The sequence below is a fragment of the Miniopterus schreibersii genome (assembly GCF_964146895.1).
Source record: "Miniopterus schreibersii genome assembly, chromosome: 6".
NCBI classification, from domain to species: Eukaryota; Metazoa; Chordata; class Mammalia; order Chiroptera; family Miniopteridae; genus Miniopterus; species Miniopterus schreibersii.
This window is the reverse complement of record NC_138107.1, coordinates 54,473,722-54,493,839: the sequence shown is the minus strand read 5'-3', so window position 1 is coordinate 54,493,839 and position 20,118 is coordinate 54,473,722. Positions and strand designations below refer to the sequence as shown.

The 20,118-nt window shown below is 35.7% G+C and overlaps 1 protein-coding gene across 1 annotated transcript in view; it reads left to right on the top strand.

Annotated features, from left to right (window-relative positions):
* The window catches only part of SNX3 (sorting nexin 3), a 30,015-nt gene extending 10,426 nt beyond the window's left edge, over positions 1–19,589 (top strand). Inside the window, exons 2-4 of the mRNA XM_081140790.1 lie at positions 14,304–14,399; positions 17,155–17,279; positions 18,833–19,589. Coding sequence (XP_080996916.1) covers positions 14,304–14,399; positions 17,155–17,279; positions 18,833–18,938 — 327 coding nt within the window. The 3' untranslated portion in view covers positions 18,939–19,589. The remainder of the gene's footprint in view (positions 1–14,303; positions 14,400–17,154; positions 17,280–18,832) is intronic.
* The last annotated feature ends 529 nt before the right edge of the window (positions 19,590–20,118 follow it).

Below are 20,118 nucleotides of genomic sequence, written 5' to 3'. Positions count from 1 at the left end.
GTCTTAGAAGCATAGTATCTTCCATTCACTGCACACATTAGGAGAAAAGTACTTTGACTTCTGCAATTTATAATGCTATGTCTCAAAGTCTAAAATATATTTAAGTATTTCTGGCAATAAATGTATAACTACACAATTTATTCTGATGTCACATTTTGTTTCTATTTTGAGAAAAAAACTCCACCTTAACTTGAGGCAGTCATGTAAGATGAGCAAGAACAATCTGTTTTTTAAATCACGCACATCCATTTGTGATAGCATTGATTTTAAAAATCCAATTTAAGAAAAGATTATGAAGTATATAAAATTACCTATCAAATATGTAAGGCACCCAGTGGTTCTGTATGAAGAACATTCAAGAATCTCAAACTAAGAGAGCATAGTAGAAAATTATATAGAATCTGATAAAAACATTCATAAAATTAAGAGCTTTGTGGCTTGAAGTAGGTCATCAGTTCTGAATATAGTTTAGTGGATTATTTAGAAGGAATATGCTCTCTTATCTGCCTAACTCTAGAACTTTTGATCTGCCTTTGTCTAAAACTGCTCTAATACAGTAGTCTTTAGCCATATGGAGCTGTTTGAATTAAAATGTTGGACTCAAACTACCAGACATCTGTTTGTCCAGATTTTCTGGAATTAAAGTTGACTTGTTGGACTTGTGTTTAGTTGATTATAAGTGATACTGGCCTCATATATACAGGATGGGTCACATATGAAGAGATCACTGTACACAAGGCCTTCTCTCTTGAGTTTCTTTGACCTTTGTACCCCATCTCACTGTGTTTCTGGTCAGTAGTCACTTACAGTCTGGTCACTTATTTTTTTGACAGGATCATTTATTACATTAGGAAATTGTTTAACTGAAGTGAACTGGGATGAGAATAAATAGTGCCTTTCAGAGTGCATAGTATCTTACTCTTTTCTCTTCAGTCCAAGTATACCTTTATGGCTTTTTACACCATTATGTATCACAAGTTTTCAAGTTTAGATGTTCAGCTTGATAGATGAAGAGTTGAAAGCCCCTGTTTTTTCCATTCACCTAACATATTCAAGGTTACAGTCATTAAGGTTATATCTTAGAGAGACACTTAAGGTTCAAACAATTGCTATATCACTTTTAGTAGTGGAAGTTCCTGACATGCTACATTATTAGGGGGGAAATGCAAGCAAATATATATGAGTTTATATTCATTCAATATTTCCTTCGTATGATTGTAGATTTAGCATAATAGAGCCAATCACAAATTTGTGACACCAATTCTGACTCCAGGAAGCAGCAGGGAAGAAATAGTCAAGCAGACCTGGATTCAGATCCTCCTCTGGAACTTTTTAACAGTATGAACATGTCAAATGACTTCCCTTCTCTAAATCTAAGTTGCCTCATCTTTAAAATGTTTCAGTCTGATAGACTTTTTCTAAGGCCTTTAAAAAGAAGTGGGCCTTGAGGAAGTGGAGCGGGAAAGAAACTTGGGAAGCAGTTCTTCCACTGGTCACAGCAAGACTTCTAAGAGAACCAAATCTGTTGCAGAACAGATAGTTACTTCAGGTGCCCTAAGCTAGATATCTTGGGAAGGCCTGGGGCTTTCAACAGACCTGAAAGCAGATATAACTGAACTCTGTCGGGGACCACACAGGCTTTACATCTAACCTGGACAGGACTGAATAGAAAAGAGTAAGATACTGTGTACTGTGAAAGGCTCTATTTGTTCTCATCCCAGTTCACTTCAGTTAAACAATTTCCTAGTGTAATAAATGATCCTGTCAAAAAATAAGTCTCTAACCTTTGTTTGGGGGGATCAAGCCCACTACCTAGTCATCTGCCCTGACTGGGAATCAAACCAGCGACCTTTTGGTGCACAGGACTCCCAGCCAACTGAGCTACACCATCCAGGGCAAGTCTATATACTTTTTATTAAAAATTTATAAGGTCAAGTTACTGATTCTATTATCTATTGCTGTATAACCAACAACCGTAAAAGTTGATGGCTTAAAATAACAATATTCACTTTTCACAGTTTTACAGTTTGGTCAGGTCTTAGAAGGAATAGCTATCACTGTTTTCCTTGATATTTGCTGGAGCAGCTTGACTGTAGCTGGAAGATTTATTTCTAAGATGACACAGTTGTATGGCTGGCTGACAAGTCAGTGTTGGCTAACATCTGGGAGCTCAGCTGGGGCTGTTGATCAGGCCCTGAGTTTTCCTCCATGTGGATAGCTAGACTCTGAACAGAATAATGGTGACTGGCTTCCAAAACCAAATTTTCTTTTAAACAAGTGTTCCATGACAACAAGCCCCAATGCACAAGTGTTTGCTTATACCATTGGTCAACAGCAGTCACATGGCCAAGCCAATATGTGAGAGGATACAGACAGAAAGATAACCAAGAGGCATGCTTTATTGTAGGCCACCAAAGTACTAGCCTACTACACTTATGTACCTCTTCATTATACAGCAAAGTGGCCTCCCTAAGAGACATTTTGAAGCCTTAATATTCATAGCCTTTGGCTCAGTAATTTCACCTTTAGGGATTTGTCCTAAGGAAAGATTATAAAGTCCCTGGATCTATTTCAAGGTTTCGTCTAGCTCTCATCCATAGCATTTTGCCTGTGGTTGGATAGCTGGTTAATGCCGGAGTTGGGATTAAAAGTTGATTGGTTCCAGAGCTGTGTGCTATTGTCTGTTGTACTATACTACCTCTCATATATTGCAATCATTAACTATATCAAATGAGAAGCTAATAATATAAGTATATTTAACCAGAATAAAATTTGTATATATGTCTGAAAAGATATTATAAAAATGAAATCTCTACAGATGAACATGTTCTATTCTAATTTTTTTTTATTGTAAAGATACTTTTCATAAGCCTATCATGCAAACTTAACCTAATATATTCATATGTTTTTGTTTTTTTTGTGTGTTTTTTTTAATTGATTTCAGAGAGAGGAAGGGAGAGGGAGAGATAGAAACATCAGTGATGAGAGAGAATCATTGATTGGCTGCCTACTGCACGCCCCATACTGGAGATTGAGCCCACAACCCAGGCATGTGCCCTGACCGGGAATTGAACTGTGTCCTCCTGGTTCATAGGTGGACACTCAACCACTGAGCAACACTGGCTGGGCTAACCTAATATAATCATATGTTCATATGTGTATGTTTTATATCTATTTTATTTCTACCCTGATTACTCTTAATACAGGTTTCTAAACAGTAAAGGTCTGTGATAAATTGTGGTTATAACTGCCCCCCCATTTCATGCTGTAAATATCTCTTGAGAATATTTGTTTTAGATCCCTGTAGTCCATATGTACCTAATATTGCATGTATAGATGTTTAGAATTCACTTACTGAATAGAGCTTATTAGCTAATATTCTTTCATTGGTCTCCACATCATAGTTTTATTTATAATGACTTTCATTCCATTTCCAGTTCAGTATTTTATATTACTTCCAAATCACTATCTTTGAGGAGGTAAAATATTGCCCATATCTGTCCTGACTAAACTAGAATCACTTCGTGATTATACAGATTGCTGAGAACCCCCAACACCTCCCACACACACACCCCGTTTCACATTTAGTAGGCCAAGGGCAGTGGTTCTCACCTTAGAATCACCTAAAACTGTTGATGTTCAGGTTCCACCCCAGACTAATTTGAATGAGATTCTTTCGGAGGTGGCTCTTGGGGTCTGTGGGGTGGGTGTGTGGGTGGGTGTTTAAAACTCTTGAGGTGATTCTTATGATTAGGCAAGTTGGGGAGATATAAGAAATAGTTTTGCACTTTTAAAGTTGTTCAGAAAAAGTCTTGGGCTATTAGTAGGTAGTTTTCTTTCAGCAGAAGTCTGTAGGATTATGTAAATGTTCATGAGCTGATATGAGTGAATTTTCCCTTCCACTGGAATTGTGATTCCACAAGTCCATTAAGGTTGCTCATTGAAAACCTTGCTCGTAATGAGCTCGTAAATGAGACCTGTTGCCAATTCACAAATGAAGAATATGGACAAAGAAGGAAAAGTATATGGAATTACTTGGTTTATGCATTAAACTAGTCTAGATAATTTCTTCTCTACTGTTTTGGAAATTACACCATAAAGGATACTTCTTTTAAAATAACGGGAAATTGTATCACTGGAGGGCCATGTCCTTTTTTTTTTTTTTTTTTTTTTTTTTAAAGAAAGAAACTAAACTAAATACCTTGGCTTAGTGACAATCTACATTTCAAAGGTTCACCAGACTAAAAGCTTATTCTTCACTTAAATGACTTCTCCCCAGACATATTTAGAGTTCATCTAGGTTATAAACCATATCTCCAGTTATTCATGCTGTTCCAGATGGGGTAAAACAAGTATCAAAAGTACTGAAGGGAGAGGTAATAGCTTAAGCACTTCTCAGCTTATCCTTTATCTCTAGATGTAGATATTTGGAGAAATGCAACCGTTTAATGAGAACTGTAGTGGGGCATCCATTTACATCTCTTAGGATTGGTTGAATAGAGTATGGTCTATTGAGTATACTTTTGATGTCGTTGCCAGTCTCTTTTTTCAAATGTACATGTGACACTATCTGAAGAAATACTAGAAACACCTAGTAAACATTTTTCTAATATCTATTGTTAAGCTATATTCAGGTGATCACATTTTGAGGCTTGGTTTTCTTCTTGGCTATCAGTGATAATCAGGTTACATATAGGGTATCTGTGAGCTGCTGACTTTAATAGGTCAGCCTGTGTAAGTGTGTAAGACCCAGTTTTTTTGAGACTAATAATGTGGCAGTTTCCTCTGCTTAGATGTGATGGGAGCACTTCTTTTAGAGCCCTATAACGTGGTTTCAAAAATCTCTTCTTTTGTATATAATGTCTGTTTGGATTCCTGCTGATTTTACTCCATGTGATTAGTAATACTCTATGGGAAGTGGCTGGTTTCTTTTTTATTTACATAGCAGTTTAAGGGTATCAGGCATACAGACCTCTCCTAACATTTTGTCTCTCTGCAGTTTTGTTTTTGGTGCATTATTAGAACAAGTGAACACTAACAAAATAATATTGAACAGTTTCCTTCAGGCTTTTAGTCTCATTCTTGCCTAGTTTCCTGAGCATCCCAGGTATCTTACCCAAACAGCCCGCCACCTTTTCTTTTCGTGAGCTACGCACAATGCATCCTCTGCTTGGACGTGAAAAGGCAAGACACCCAGGGGCTTGTGAGTTGCTGTGAACTCCTGGGGCAAGCATGCCCCATCCTAGCCAAGTAGACTAAAATCCTCTTCTGATTTTGCATGTTCACACTGTATTTGACAGAGTAGAGCTTTCCTGCAACAAGCCAGTCTCTCCCCTAATGGTGAAATCAGGCAAATAACTTCACCTAAAAATGTGAATTTTCTAGGAAGCAGAATTCATTCTGTAAATTTTAAATTTAGCTGGGTAAATTCCAAATGGCACTAAGTTTTATTATGAAGGGCAAGTGCAAGATAAGAAAAATTTAATATAAAGAGGAAAAAAGGTAACTTTGGAAAAACCTGGCTCACCTAACCATAACCAACTGATCCAATAATAGGGCAAACTGCCATCATCTGCCTTCTGGTGTGATGTGCTTAGAAGGCTTCAGCATTCCTGCCAAAAATGGAGGACATGAAACTGGTCATGAGGAAACAGACATGACTCAATTGTATAATGTAGCTCACATGTCTGGCCTGCACTCTTTAAAACTGTCAGTGGCTTGAGTAGCTAAAAGGCAGGAGGACTGTTCTATATTGAAGGAGACTAAAGAGATAATGAAGGAAGTGCTTGATTCTTAATGGGATTCTGGTTTTTAAGAGAGAGAAAGAATACTATTGGGACAGCTGATAAGATTTGAGTATGGGCTCTATGTCCACGTTAAATGTGCTGTATTTGGTTCTTGTTCTGTGGTTGTGTACGAGAATGTCCTTAGGAAATGCACATTAAAGCACTTAGTGGTAAAGGGTTATGCTGTCGGCAGTTTACTCTCTAATGGTTTAGCCAAAATAACTGTATAAGATTTACAAAGCAAATATAACAGTAAGAACTGGTTAAAGGTATAAGGAGAGTATTATAATATTAGAACTTCTTGCTAAGTTTTAAAAATACACAAAATGGGTAATGTAAGAAAAATAAAGAAATAACTTAGACTTATGGTGCAATTATTGTGTGACAGGTACCGTTCTAAGCATGTTTTATGTATCACCTCATTTCATTGCTGCAACAACTATGACATAGGGTTGTAAGAATATGATTTTCCAGCATTACAAACCTTATTTATTTCAAGATAATTATCTTTTATATGATTTCCCAAGTAGAAAAGAAATCAGCTAGGTTAGTTTAATTTCTAAACCATATAATTTGATATACTTTCACACTATTATTTCCAGTTCATAGATGAGCAAATTGAGAAACAGGGAGATTAACTTGCCCAAGTCACGTAGCTAAGCAGCAGTGCTAGGATTTAACCCTAGGTAGAGACTAAGCTCTTAACCACTGTAATATAGAATATTAGAAAATGTATATTCTTATATTGAATGAATCTCTGTAAGATTTGAAGGTAAGAATGAGAAAGAGTAGGGTTACTGACTTTGATTTTCTTCTGTAGAAGGAACAATATGACTATGTGTCAGAAGTTTTGTAAAACAATATATTAAAAATAACCTCAAATTTGATTAAAGCCTCCCAATTCTTTAATTGAAACATTGAATGTTTTTCACTTATGTTTTCTCTATTATTTTTGTTCTCTATTTCATTTATTTCTTCTCCAATCTTTATTATTTCCTTCCTTCTACTTGTTTTGTGTTTAGCTTGTTCTGTTTCTAGTTTCCGAAGGTGGAAGATTAGGTTATTCATTTGAGATACTTTTTTTTAATGTGGACATTTACAGCAATAAATTTTCTTCTAAGCACTGCTTTAGCTGCTTGTTGTATGATCTTTTGAACCAGTCTGATGTGCTATGGTAATAGTCTCTATACTTGTGTGTAAATCATCTGGGGAACTCTTTTTAGAGGGCCCATTCTGCTAAAAACTGGTTTAGTTGATCTGAAGTGTAGGCTTCAGGACTTTTCTTTCTTTAATGACTACCCAGATTACTACCATTTGAAAACTTACTGAGCTGTACCTCGATGTTTCTGTGCACTTTTCTATGTTTGTGTTCTATGTTTCCACTTAAGAAATTGATTTAAGCTACTTAGGTAATTCTGAAGGTTACCAGGTTGAAGAACCACTTTGATTTCAGTAGTTGAGGTAGAATATGGAGTAGAGATTTTTGATTGACTTCTTTTTGCTCTGACTTTTAACCTTGTATCCCATATTTAGATGTTTCAGATTTTGTTTAAAAAGCTCCTTTTAGTGCCAGGTGTGAATGTTTTTGTATTCTCAGTTTCTGCCTCCCTTGATAATATAGATAATCTCTTTTATAGTTTTCCAAAGAAATGTTAAGTAGTGGTAACAAATAATAGTTAACTAATTAACAGTTATTTGGCTTATAATGATTAACAAAGGCATATTTTGAATGTGGAATAAAATAGTTTTTATTGACTGTGGATTCCAGGTAACCAACTTAAGTTTTTGAGGAGCAGGTAATTATAATTCTCTGCTTTTTCAAGTGTTAGTTTGGGCCATAGCCTTGATATAACTTTATTGGGTTTTTATATAGATCCTATGAGAGTAGTTGATGTGACTGTTTATCGGAGCCTGTCTTTGCTCAGATGTATAATGAAACGTTACTTGCAGAACTTTTATAACTACATGAACAAAACCAAAGTCCAGATAGACCAAGGTTACTCAAATTCACCTTCAGCATTTACTAATGATTAATATCTATATAAATAGATGAAACCTTAGTTTATGGTTCTTGCCTGATGGTGGACTTCAGTTTTGCTTGTCTCTGTCCTTCTGTTTCTCTGGTCACTATTCCTACAAATAAAATATTTTCTGTATCGTTATTTCATACACGTCGCTGAGTTTGACACTTTTTCCTGTTAGGTAAAATGAACAGTAGCTAGGAGGAAAATAGTGGCTTCTGGTTTATGCTCAGTCTGAGCAACTAAAGCAGTTTTTTTTTAATTAGGGGGAAAACATGAATGTTAGGAAGAGAGAATACTAGATCTTTTAAATTTCAAAATTTTTAATCATCTTAAAATAAGGGTACCATATTTAAATCTGATTTATATTTAATTTCAAATTCAGCACTTTTTCCCTCTCTGAATAAGTCTAAACATTTTAAATGATATCCAAAGTCAAACCTTTAGGGGATTTCTGCTATACTTTGCCTCAGTATTCTGACTTTTGTCCATACTCTTTGAACAGTTAAACCTTAGAAGTAGCTAGAACCAACTGTTCTTTTTGAGGGATGGAGGGGGACGGGGTGTAATTGACATATAACATGTTAGTTTCAGGCGTGCGACATAATGACTTGATATTTGTATACATTGTGAAATGAGCACAGTACATCTTGTAACATCTCACCATGCATAGTTACAAAAAAATTTTTGTGTGTGATGAGGATAGACAACTGTTTTTAATGCTCACCCATACACATAGCTAATCTGTCCAGTTTTGTGGCTTCTACTTCTATGGTAAATTCTCTCTTCTGTTTTTCTGTTTCAAAGGTATTTTCCTGCTTAGAGATGTTCTTACTCCTGGTGCTTACAGGTAGATACTTACTTAGCCTGTTAGGGCGCAGCTTATCCTTTTCAGTTTTGTTTCCCATCATCACCTATGCTTTGAATATATAAGAATTACTTCCTAAATATATTTGTTCCTTCTTTGCATGTAGTTCACACTATTTTTACCGTTCTTAGCTGTCTTCCTACAGTATGGCTTACTCCACGTGTTAAAAGAATGCAGGCCATGCCTGGCCAGGTGGCTCAGTGGATGGAGTGTCGTCCCATGCGCCGAGAGACCGCTGCTTCGATTCCTGGTCAGGGCACATGCCAGGGGTGAGGGCTCGGTTCCCAGTGGGGGCGCGCAGGAGGCAGCCCATCAGTGTGGTTTCATCTCGTCGATGTTTCTATCTCTCCCTTTCCTTTCTTTCTAAAAATCAATGAAAACATATATTTGTTAAAAAGAATACTGGCCAAATTTATGGTCAGTTCGTTTCTTTACCCTTTTCTTATTGTACAGATGGCATCATACTATATATACTGTCCTGGAACTTCTCTTACCAAATACATTTCAGGCAGGCTTCCTGACCAGTCTAGGGCTAAGTTATATTTTGTAAAAGTTGTATGAAATTTCGTTTTATGTTTGTAAAAATTTAATTAGGTTTTTAGTTTTCTGTTTTGTTTCTGCTATTACATAAACAATCCTAATGAAACCTCTGGGCACCAGTATCTTTTTGTATGTGTGGAAATATTTGTAGGATTAATTCCTGGTGGACTTCTTGGCCCAAAAGATACATGCATTTAAAGGAATGAGGTGGGGATGTAAAGAACAACATAGGGAATATAGTCAATAAGTAGTAACTGTAGAGTGTCAGATGGGTACTAGACTTATCAGGGTGATCACTTTATAAGGTATGTTGGTGACTAATCACTGTGCTGTACACTTGAAACTAATACTATGTGTCAACTGTAATTGAAAAATAATTTTTTCTAAAGGAGTGAAAGATGTCACAAAAATGGCCTCCTTGCAGGCTGTACCAAGTTTTCCCTACCATTAGCAGATCTTTTTTAGATGCCTACTTCTCTACCCTTACTGTCACTGGGTATTAAAATTTAATGTCTGCCTGTTTGATAAATGCAAATGGGATCTTACTGTTTGAACTAGCATTTCTTATGTGAGTAAAGTTGGATGTTACTGGCCATCAGTTTTTCTCTGTTCTGCCTATTTTATTTGTCAGGTTATTTATCTTTATCTTTCATTATTTTTTAAGTTCTTTACGTTTTAATGAAATTGTCTCTTTGTTTTATGTTGCACATATTTGTCTACAGAGTGTTCTTTGTGTGTCAATTTTGTTTCTGTTTATGGTGTGTGGTATTTTCAACCACATAAACTTAACTTTTTCTATGCTTATCTTTTTTTTGTTTTAATCCTCTCCGAGGATATTTTTTTCCATTGCTTTTCAGAGAGTGGAAGGGTGGGGTGGGGAGAGAGAGACATCGGTGTGAGAGACACATCCGTTGGTTGTGTCCTGAGCACGCCACAACCGTGGCTGGGAATCGAGCCTCCAACCGAGGTACGTGCGGTGCCCTGGGCCAAAATCGAACCCAGGACCCCTCAGTCTGAGGGCTAATACTCTAGCCCCTGAGCCAAAGCAGCCAGGGCTGTATGCTTATCTTTTAACCTCCCTAATATAAGCTTCATAAGGGCCAGGACATCTTATGCATTATTATATTCCCCACCTTACTTAGCACTATGCCCTATTATAGAAGCTCCCACACTGTAATGATACTTGAATCCTCCCAAAACTGTAGGAAAAAAGTATTATCCTTACTCTTCTTTTTTTAAAAAACCAAAGTAGAACACTTTGTAAGTGTTAAGTTGAAACTGACCAGTCATAAGAGTTTGTATTCAGTGGTGATAGTTCAGTGGCTTAAACAAAAAACCTCCACATTTTTCATTTGTATTTTGATCAAGTTGAATTGAAATTCCTTGTGATGACCAGGAAGATGTTAACTGGCAGACTTACCACTCTAAATGTAATGAGCAAATATACTAAGAATTACTTGACATAACTTTATCAAAAGTATAGCAGTCTTTATACAAAGAGAAATCATAGCCAGCTGAGAAAACTATAAACAAAAGAATACAACTTAAACTAACCATGATCCTTTTTTAATGTATAATCTGTCAAACTATTAGCTAGCTAATCATAGAAGGGATTGGATTTTTTTCTCCCTCCCAGTCCCCTTCTATTAAAGTGAATCAGATATAATCATGATTGTGTCAAAAGTTCAAAAGGGAAAATGGAAGGTAAAATGAGCCTGATTGGCACTCTTCCCTCAACATTGTACCTGTAAGCTTGATATGTTGTTTCAGAGATTAACTTTATAGACTTCCGTACCCAGAAGTATGAAAATTCTTAGGGAACTCTTTTCACAAGCTTGATCTTAACATATTGAATAAAGAGAGCAGCTAATCCCCTTTGTAAAGTAATTTGAGAGGAGGGAATTCAAAATGTAAAATCTCACCTGCAGAAAACACTCAATTCTGTAAAGGCCTTTCTATCTTTAGACACTTACAAAGACTTAATATTTTAATGCGGAAGGGTGAACTTGGTTAAAAAGCCAGTGGGTGAAATTAGAGAGAAATAATCCAGTGCTTTCTTTCTGGGAATTATCATCCTGCTCTCCAGGGGACCTAGTTTTATTCCCTGTGGAGAATGAGAATACCTCTCTGTACAGCAAGCCAGCATCTCTAAATATAAGCTTGACTTTTAGTATAATAAGAGTCTTGTTAGGTGCAATTTGCTCTTAGTCATTAATACAAAGAACAAATGTTGTGGTTACCTGGGAAAGAAAATTCAAGTGCTTTTAAACCTCTTGTGTGATTTGGTTTCATGCTTGAAACCTATACAGTGTTATGCCCAATAGCATCTGTAGAAGATTCCAGGCTATAAGGTATACAACATAGAGAAGTTAATACACTTTGGAAAAAATTTAGACCTCTACAAAGTAGGTTTAAGATCCTGAATAAAAAGCTTTCCTTTAACTGAATGACAGTTACCAGTGGCATTAAGTTTCATGAGTGATTGGAATTTTCTTACGAGTGAATTTTATGTAATGGTGATGTCCTTGTATACAAAATAAGAAGCCAGTCTTTTAGTGGCACTTAACTTTTTTCTTTTCAGCTGTAAAACAGTTCGTAGTTCTACAAGTGCAAAGTTTGAATTAAGGACAAAATATAATCTGAGAGTATATACAGTTGACTCTTGAACAATGCTGGGGGTTGGTGTGCCAACCCCCCATGCAGTTGAATATCCGCCTATAACTTGACTTGCTTAAAACTTAACTACTAATAGCCTACTGTTCACTGGAAGCCTTACCAATAACATAAAGAGTCTATTAACACATATTTTGTATGTTATATGTATCATATACTATATTCTTAAAGCAAGCTAGAGAAAAGAATGTTACTAAGAAAATCATAAGGACAATAAACTACCTTTACAGTACTGGACTGTATTTATTGACACTATAAATTGATGTCATCTGTTTAGAAGTGAATTGTCTGCCACCACTTACATCAGTATTGTCTTAGGTGATACAAAACACTGTAGATGTTACATGTAGTACTCACACTGGATATCAAAAATGAAAAGATACTGTGAAAAAGAAATTCATATTTATTTACAGGTATAAAGATTCATGAATTGGTAACAAAGAAGCACATATGATTGCTGTATGGTAGCCTAGTGTAATTGATACAACAGGAGGTCACTGTGAAATTATTAACAGTAGCACAGTATGTACTACAGTTAATTTTATGCAGTTATGATTTAATTTTTACATTTGTTTACATTTCTCTCGGCAGCCAATGGCGCCATGTATGTAGTCTGTAACTGTGTGTGTAATTTTTTACAATAGATTTTTATATATTTTATGGTAGTAAGTGATAAATAGACTAGTATCTATATATATTATATGCATTCATAATGTACCTTTTTCTTAATACTTTTTATATTTCTAGGCTTCATAGTTTGTGAGTTTTTTCCAAACCGTTGCAAATCTCAAAAAAAATTTTCAATATATTGAAAAAAACGCCATGCCTAACTGGACCCATGAAGTTCAAACCCATGTCATTCAAGGTTCAACTCTACTATTAAATAGCATTTTCAGTATGATAGGGCATTAATTGTGTTAGGTCATTTCTGTTCCCTACAAAATTTTTGATACTATGTGCATTTTAAATCTATTCTTTTTTTAATTAAATTTATTGGGGTGACATTGGTTAATAAAATTATATAAGTGTTAAGGGTACAATTCTATAATACATCATCTGTATATTGCATTGTGTGTTTACCACTCAAAGTCAAATCTTCCTCCATTATCTTGTATTTGACCCCCTTTACCACCTCCCTTTCCCTCTGGTAACCACTGTGTCTGGTTTTTTTATTTGCCTTGTTTGTTCATGTGTTTTCAGTTTTATATCCTACATATGAATAAAATCATATCCTTGACTTTTTCTGTCTATGTTGTCACAAATGGCAGTATTTTTATCTTATGGCTGAGTAGTATTGCATTGTCCATATGTACCACATCTTCTTTATCCAATCATCTATCAAAGGACACTTCAGTTGTTGTCATGTCTTGACCACTATGAATAATGCTGCAGTGAACATAGGGCTACATATTTTTTACTAACAAATGTTTTCAAATTTTTCGGGTTTATACCCAAAAGAGAGGTTACTGAGTCATATGGTAACTCTATTCTTAATTTTTTGAAAAACCTCCATATTGTAAACTGGCTGTACCAGTTTACATTCCTACCAGCAGTGAATGAAGGGTTCATAAAACTTCACTCTTGATGGTAAAATTGTGATGCTCTACAGCTTCTGCTAATTGTCCTTAATCATAAACCATTTTTAATTGGATTTGTTAGTATGTTTTCTCTTTTTTAGGGATCAATAAAAGATAATAGAAGTCTTTCTTGTAACTTTATTAGTTGACAGAAGTGATCTTTGCAATCTTGCAGTCTCTAAAAGTTTTCTTCCATTCCAATGTAACCTCAAAGTCCTGGGCATTACATTTTCCATTGTTAAATTTGCCCTCAGCCTGTAGAGCTCTGGATCTATGAACCTGATCTAAAGTGTATGGCTCTTAATTTCATAATAGTGGTAGGTGTGGTTTTTCTGGCATTTTTAAAGAAGATTGTTAAGAATAGTTCTTTATTTCTTCCATTATGCAACATCTAATCTAGTCATAATAACAAAATATTTTGTATTTCATTTCAAAGCAGTTAAGGTCTTTTTCTCCAATGAGCATTATATACTAAGGTGCTGTCTAAACTGGATTGCAATCAGCTAGCTTTATCTTCACCCTGTTCAGTTGACATTTTTACAGATCACTGAAACAGAAAAAAATGACCTTTGTTTATGTAACTAACCTCACGCAGAATGACATCCAATAGCATATATGCAAACATGCATATTTAAAGTTGTTCTCAAGTGTAAATAACATACTTTCGTAACAGCTAAGTTTTATTTTGTTAAAGATAAAATGACACCTTAATAACTTTGCAGTTTTCTTAAGGTAACCGGGCTTGCCATGTTATTAATTTGACAAACAGATTTCACCCCTTCTTGGTTTAAAGTCCCTATAGTATGCTTCAATTTAGAAGTGACTTTTTTTGTTTCAGACAAATCTGCCTATTTTCAAATTGAAAGAATCTACTGTTAGAAGAAGATACAGTGACTTTGAATGGCTGCGAAGTGAATTAGAAAGAGAGAGCAAGGTAAGAATTATTTGTAATGCAACTTTAAAGCAAAACATTCCAAATTTCAATATTTAAGATTTCTCAAGAAAATTATCTTGAATAAAGTGGGCAAAAGCAAATATGATTTCTCTTTTTCAAATAGTTCAGTTTAATCTTATTTCATGGGAGATGGAAGAAGTTTATAATTTTTCCTTAGAACTCTCTTTCTTCTCTCGTCTACTTTAATGGCCCATTTGAGGCCTTTGCTGACTCACACTTGGATAACACTTACTTCTTAGAACTTTCTTACTATTGCTTCCTTTCCCTCATCTTCCTATTTCACCTTCCCCCTCCACACCCCTTGCCAAGTTTCTCTTCCTCAATACATCTCATATGTGAGTGTATTTCCAGTATTTTTTACTGACTCATAATAAATACATTTTTCATCATCATTTACATTAACAAATGTTTCTAAACCAGTACTTAGCTTACTCTGTCTGATATATGCTGATATTTTTCAGATCAGTTTTTTTAAATGACAGCCATGATCTACTAAATTGGTTGCTACCTGCAGTTTGAAAACAGTTTTATATATCTCGGTAACAATTGTCTTCTCTTACAAGCTTTGGCTACAAAGTAAATTAGAGCATGGTCTCACTCCGATATCCCTCCCTTATTTGAGCCCCTATGTCAGAATTACATCAAAGGGGATGGTATGCTCAGAATGATGAAAAGTTATTTTGTGACTAGAGTATAGTAGGAAAAAGTGCACATCGGAACATATCTTCAGGCTGTTCTGAAGGGCAAATAGATTAGTGGAATGGAATAGAATTTAGAAGCTAACCCCTGTGTTTATTGGAAAGTTAGTTCATATCAAAAATAGCATGTTGATCAGTGGGGAAAGGAATTTATGTTCAGTAAATGGGGTTGAAACATTTGACTGTCTATTTGGAAATAAAGATTTATAACTCACTATATGTAAATTACAGATGTTTTGAAAACCTAAATGTTCAGAACAAGTTAGGAAAGTTTTAGAGAACAAAGAAATTTTTATTACTGTAGGAAAGAAGTGTCCTTTCCCCCAACTTGATTGAGATATAATTGATAAATAACATTGTGTAAGTTTAAGGTGCACACATGATGGTTTGATGTATGTATACCTTGTGAAATGATTACCGCAATAAGGTCACTTCAGATAATAACAGCTGTTATTTTAATTTTATTTTATTGTTGTCTTTCCTAATCTGTATGAAGTTGTGTTGCTCTTTCCTGTTTTTACCTTGTTGAATTATTGTTTAGGATAACTTCTGGTTATAGAAACTCTGCATCACCCTAGCCAGTTTGGCTCAGTAGTTAAAGAGTCGACCTACGGACTGAAGGGTCCCAGGTTCAATTCCTGCCAAGGGCATGTACCTCGGTTGCAGGCTCGATCCCCAGCCCTCGTTGGGGGAGTGCGGGAGGCAACCAATTGATGTGTCTCTCGCTTATCGATGTTTTTCTCTCTCTCTCTCCCTTCCACCCTCTCTGAAAGAAAAAAAAGAAACTGCATCAAGGGTTTGAAGTTTTACCTCTTAAAATATGTATAATTTGTGTTACTGGTGTTTACTATTTATAGTTCTCCTTGTTTGAGTTGTTTGCTTACACCTTTTCTCTGTTTTGGTGTAATATATGAGTCCAGCTAAGTGGTTGGTCATTTAACAGATATTTGAGCTTCTATTGTATGCCCAGCTTTTATTAAAATAACCATAAGTAGGCTAAGAGAGGGTCCTTGATTTGAAGGCATTAATAGGCTAGATTGGTGGTTCTCCACAGGGGGCCGTTTTGTCCCCGAGGAGACATTTGACAGCTTTGGAGACATCTTTTATTGTCACAACTAGGGGCACTACTGGTGGTATCTAGAGGGTAGAGGCCTGGGATGCTGTCATGTATTCTACAGTGCATAAGAAAGCCCTCCTCCAGTACAAAGAATTATGTAGTAGTACCATGGTTGAGAAACCCTTGGGTAGAGAAACCAAACTAGCCTGTAAAGTAAAATAGCTAGCTGCTATTTAATTCAAACAAATATTTGACCTCCAAATAATTCTCAGAAGAGAGATATCTATATAAATTGACACTAGAGGATGGTTAGGCTTCGAAGGGAAAAATTTGGGATGTTTCTGTAGTGTGGGAAGGAAGAAATGACAGGTCTTTGGGGAAAGATAGGATAGTGGATTTGGGACAAAGTTAACAGGTTTTTTAACCTAGGAAATGGAAAGGTGGTGATACGTAGTTGTTGATTATTTTGTCATCACCTCAGACACAAGTAGAAAAGATTATCTACAGGTGGTATGGGGGGGAAAAAATTGATCACAGAATTCTTACCTGCCCATGTCGTCAGAACATTGTTAATGTTTTATTTCTTTATTGAATTGAGAGTTGATTTTGATCTCTGCAGTTTCCATTGTAATAAAGCATTGTCTTCCCCAGGTGACATCAAAACTGTGTGACGGGCGTTGTAGCTTTTATTTCAGTATTGCTTGAATGTTCTCTTTGTATACTTGTGTTTTGCTAATAAGTCCAGGAAAAATGATGATTAAACTAGGGGCCCAGCCATTGAGGAGCTTTGTGTAGATGGGCTATTTTGCATTGAATATTTTTGCAGTGTGTTTTTTGCTGGTTCCCTTTTATATTTAAACAAGTTGGATAGTGAGATGGCTCTCATAGTGAGGATATACTCTATCTTCACGTTGTGCTCTGTAAATGTTCCCAACTCAGTCAGCATGTTCAAGAGCTTTCTTTGCTTCTGTTGTTTTAGGTTGTGGTTCCCCCACTCCCTGGGAAGGCGTTTTTGCGTCAGCTTCCTTTTAGAGGAGATGATGGGATATTCGATGACAGTTTCATTGAAGAGAGGAAGCAAGGGCTGGAGCAGTTTATAAACAAGTAAGTGCTCTCTGTTCCCTGGGTGTAAGAGGGAACAGTGTTCTGAGTCTACCCTGTGTGACTACCAGCAATTTTGATATTAAGCTAAACTGGAATATCACTTTTCCTTTTGGCCATTTCCTAACTAAATTTTTTTTATCATTTAAACAAAGTAAAAGTATATAACAAGTTGAATATCATGTGATAAATATTAACACACTTGAGTGATTGAAATGAGTATCTTTGTTTTGACCTAAGTTTTGTATTTGTTTTTCTTGGTTAATTTATGCAAATTACATTAAAAATTACAGCATTTAAAAACTACAGTTTTACTTATGATTCTTTCTGATTTAAGATATGATCTAGTATGAACAATAAAACTTACAATACACTTGAAATCATTTTGTTTGATTACAGATGGAGGTATTATCAGCACATCTTATAAATGTGCACATTTAAAATTTTCATGGCAAAATGTGTTCTTTTGGAAATGTAAGAGACTCGGGTTGTTTATCTTTTACTTTAGAAACTCTTAAGCTCAAAGTAAAATTTCTAACTTTAAATTTTATTTCCATTTGAAATATAGGCATTTTTAAAAAGCCAAATAGAGAGAGTTATGCCAGGAAAGGGTTTATTATAATTATGTATTGGCCTTAAGTTCCGCCAAATAAGGTCAAATCCTAGAGAATATGGTTGTGTGAGCTATTTATTAGAAGCACTTTCATTTTTATCTAGTGGTGTGAAGATCTATGAGTGGTAAGTAAACAGAAGGAAGAGTTATACAACGCTTTTATCTTTTAGTTATTTACGTAGAAGGCAGTGCTAGATTAGATGTTTTTAAATTCTGAAATAGAAGTCTGTTTGCCCAGTCTGAACTTGTGTTTAGTCTAATGGAAACCTTTAAAAGTGGCCCAGGTCAGGTAGCTCAGTTGCTTAGAGTGTCATCCTGATACATCAAGGTTTCAGGTTCAATTCCCAGTCAGGGCACATATAAGAATCAACCAATGAATGTATAAACAAGTGGAACCACATATCAGTGTTTCTCTCCCCCCCTTCTCTCTTTCCTTCCCTCCCTCCTCCTCCCTCTCTCTAAAATCAATAAATAAAACTTTTAAATAAATAAAAGCAATCTCCCCCCCCCCAAAAAAAAAAACACCCTCTGTACATTTGTGCCTATTTCTTACTATTTGGGGCTTTTATTGAACTCCAGTGTATTTCTAACTTAAATCCTATATCTTTTCCTTCTTTAAAATGGATTCTTAGAATCTAGACATATTTCACTTTTAATATTAAAATTAATTTAGGTTTCTTAAGAATATACCATCTAATAGGAAAAGAAGCTAATTGGATACATAACTGCAGAAGCAGGGGAAAGCTAGTGACTGAATGTTTTAAATTATCCTTGTGAACTATAGGAAAGAAAATTTACCATAAGATGATAGAGCATAGCTTTATGGGCAGTTCACACTACCGCTTACTATTACTAAATTGTACTTGCTCCCTAACCTTAAAATATGTGTTTGACTCCCCCCCTTTATAAAATATTGAGCTAAATTTGTCTATTTTTTTCCTAGGGTCGCTGGTCATCCTCTGGCACAGAACGAACGTTGTCTTCACATGTTTTTACAGGATGAAATAATAGATAAAAGCTATACCCCATCTAAAATACGACACGCCTGAAATTTGACAAGAAGTGGCAAAAAAACTTTCCGTGACTATTAATGACTGTATGCACCGGTGAAGAAGTTCTAACTAACTTTTAGCATGCTGCACAGAAACTGGTCTAACATGCCTCTGGTGTACTAACACTCGTGTGCTCTGTTTTATTTTGTTTTGCTTTGGCAGTTGACAAGAAGTTAATTTGCTTTAGTGAAATCCCTCTTTCCCGCCTTTCTATATAATAGCTCTTCCTTGCTGTTTAATGTGCTGCACACTATAGCCTCACACACCTGTTGTTCGAGCATAATCTGCAGTGTCCCTACTAAAGTTACTGACCTGGTCTTAGCTGCACAGTCTTTGTGTCATGTTTGCTTCTTGGATCTGATTAACTAGAATATTTCTCTTCTCCCCTTTTTAATATGTGATGTCCCCTGACCTAATTTACGTGTAGGAGCCTGCACCACTGGCTGCCAGCACCCTGCACGAAAGATGCACACTCATATGCAGAAAGTATCCCTTCAGGCTTGTAATACCCTTCACATGGAAGATCAGTGAGGGAAATCTTTATATTCTGTATAAAAACAAAATCAAATTTATATACTAAAATCATTTGTCTAAAAATTTAAGTTGTTTTCAAATAAAAATAAAAATGCATTTCTGATGTGCACTGATTGTGCCGCCTCCGGCCTTTCTTCCTTTATGGCTTTCCTACTTAGCTCACTTGTTGAGAGGGATTATTTACTAATTATATACTTCTCATTCCTGTAACTTCATTCCTCTTTAAACAGTGATGATATCAAATATGCTACCGCCCTTTGAATGGGGTATTTTCTTTTAAACAACAAGAAAAGTGATGTGCTAAAGAAAAAAAAAAGCATTCCTTAAGGCTTAGTGAGTGGTTATGAAGCACTTTGTGTGTTTGAAAAATGCTTTATAATCTCAAGTCAGCCTTTTTAAAAGGCCTTTTAAGATAAGGCAATACCATGCCTCTTATTTTTTAGAGGAATTATTTTTGTAGTTCATCTGAGTGACTTGCTTAAACAAACTTAGCAAGGGTGTAATAACTTTGTAGTCAGCATATTCACGCGCTCTCTAACCTGGCTTGAGGTAGCGGCACTCTTCACCCTCTAACCGAGGGAGGACATGGTGTTCTGGCCTGACGTGTATAAATGATGGAAAACCAGAAGACGGCACATGAGTC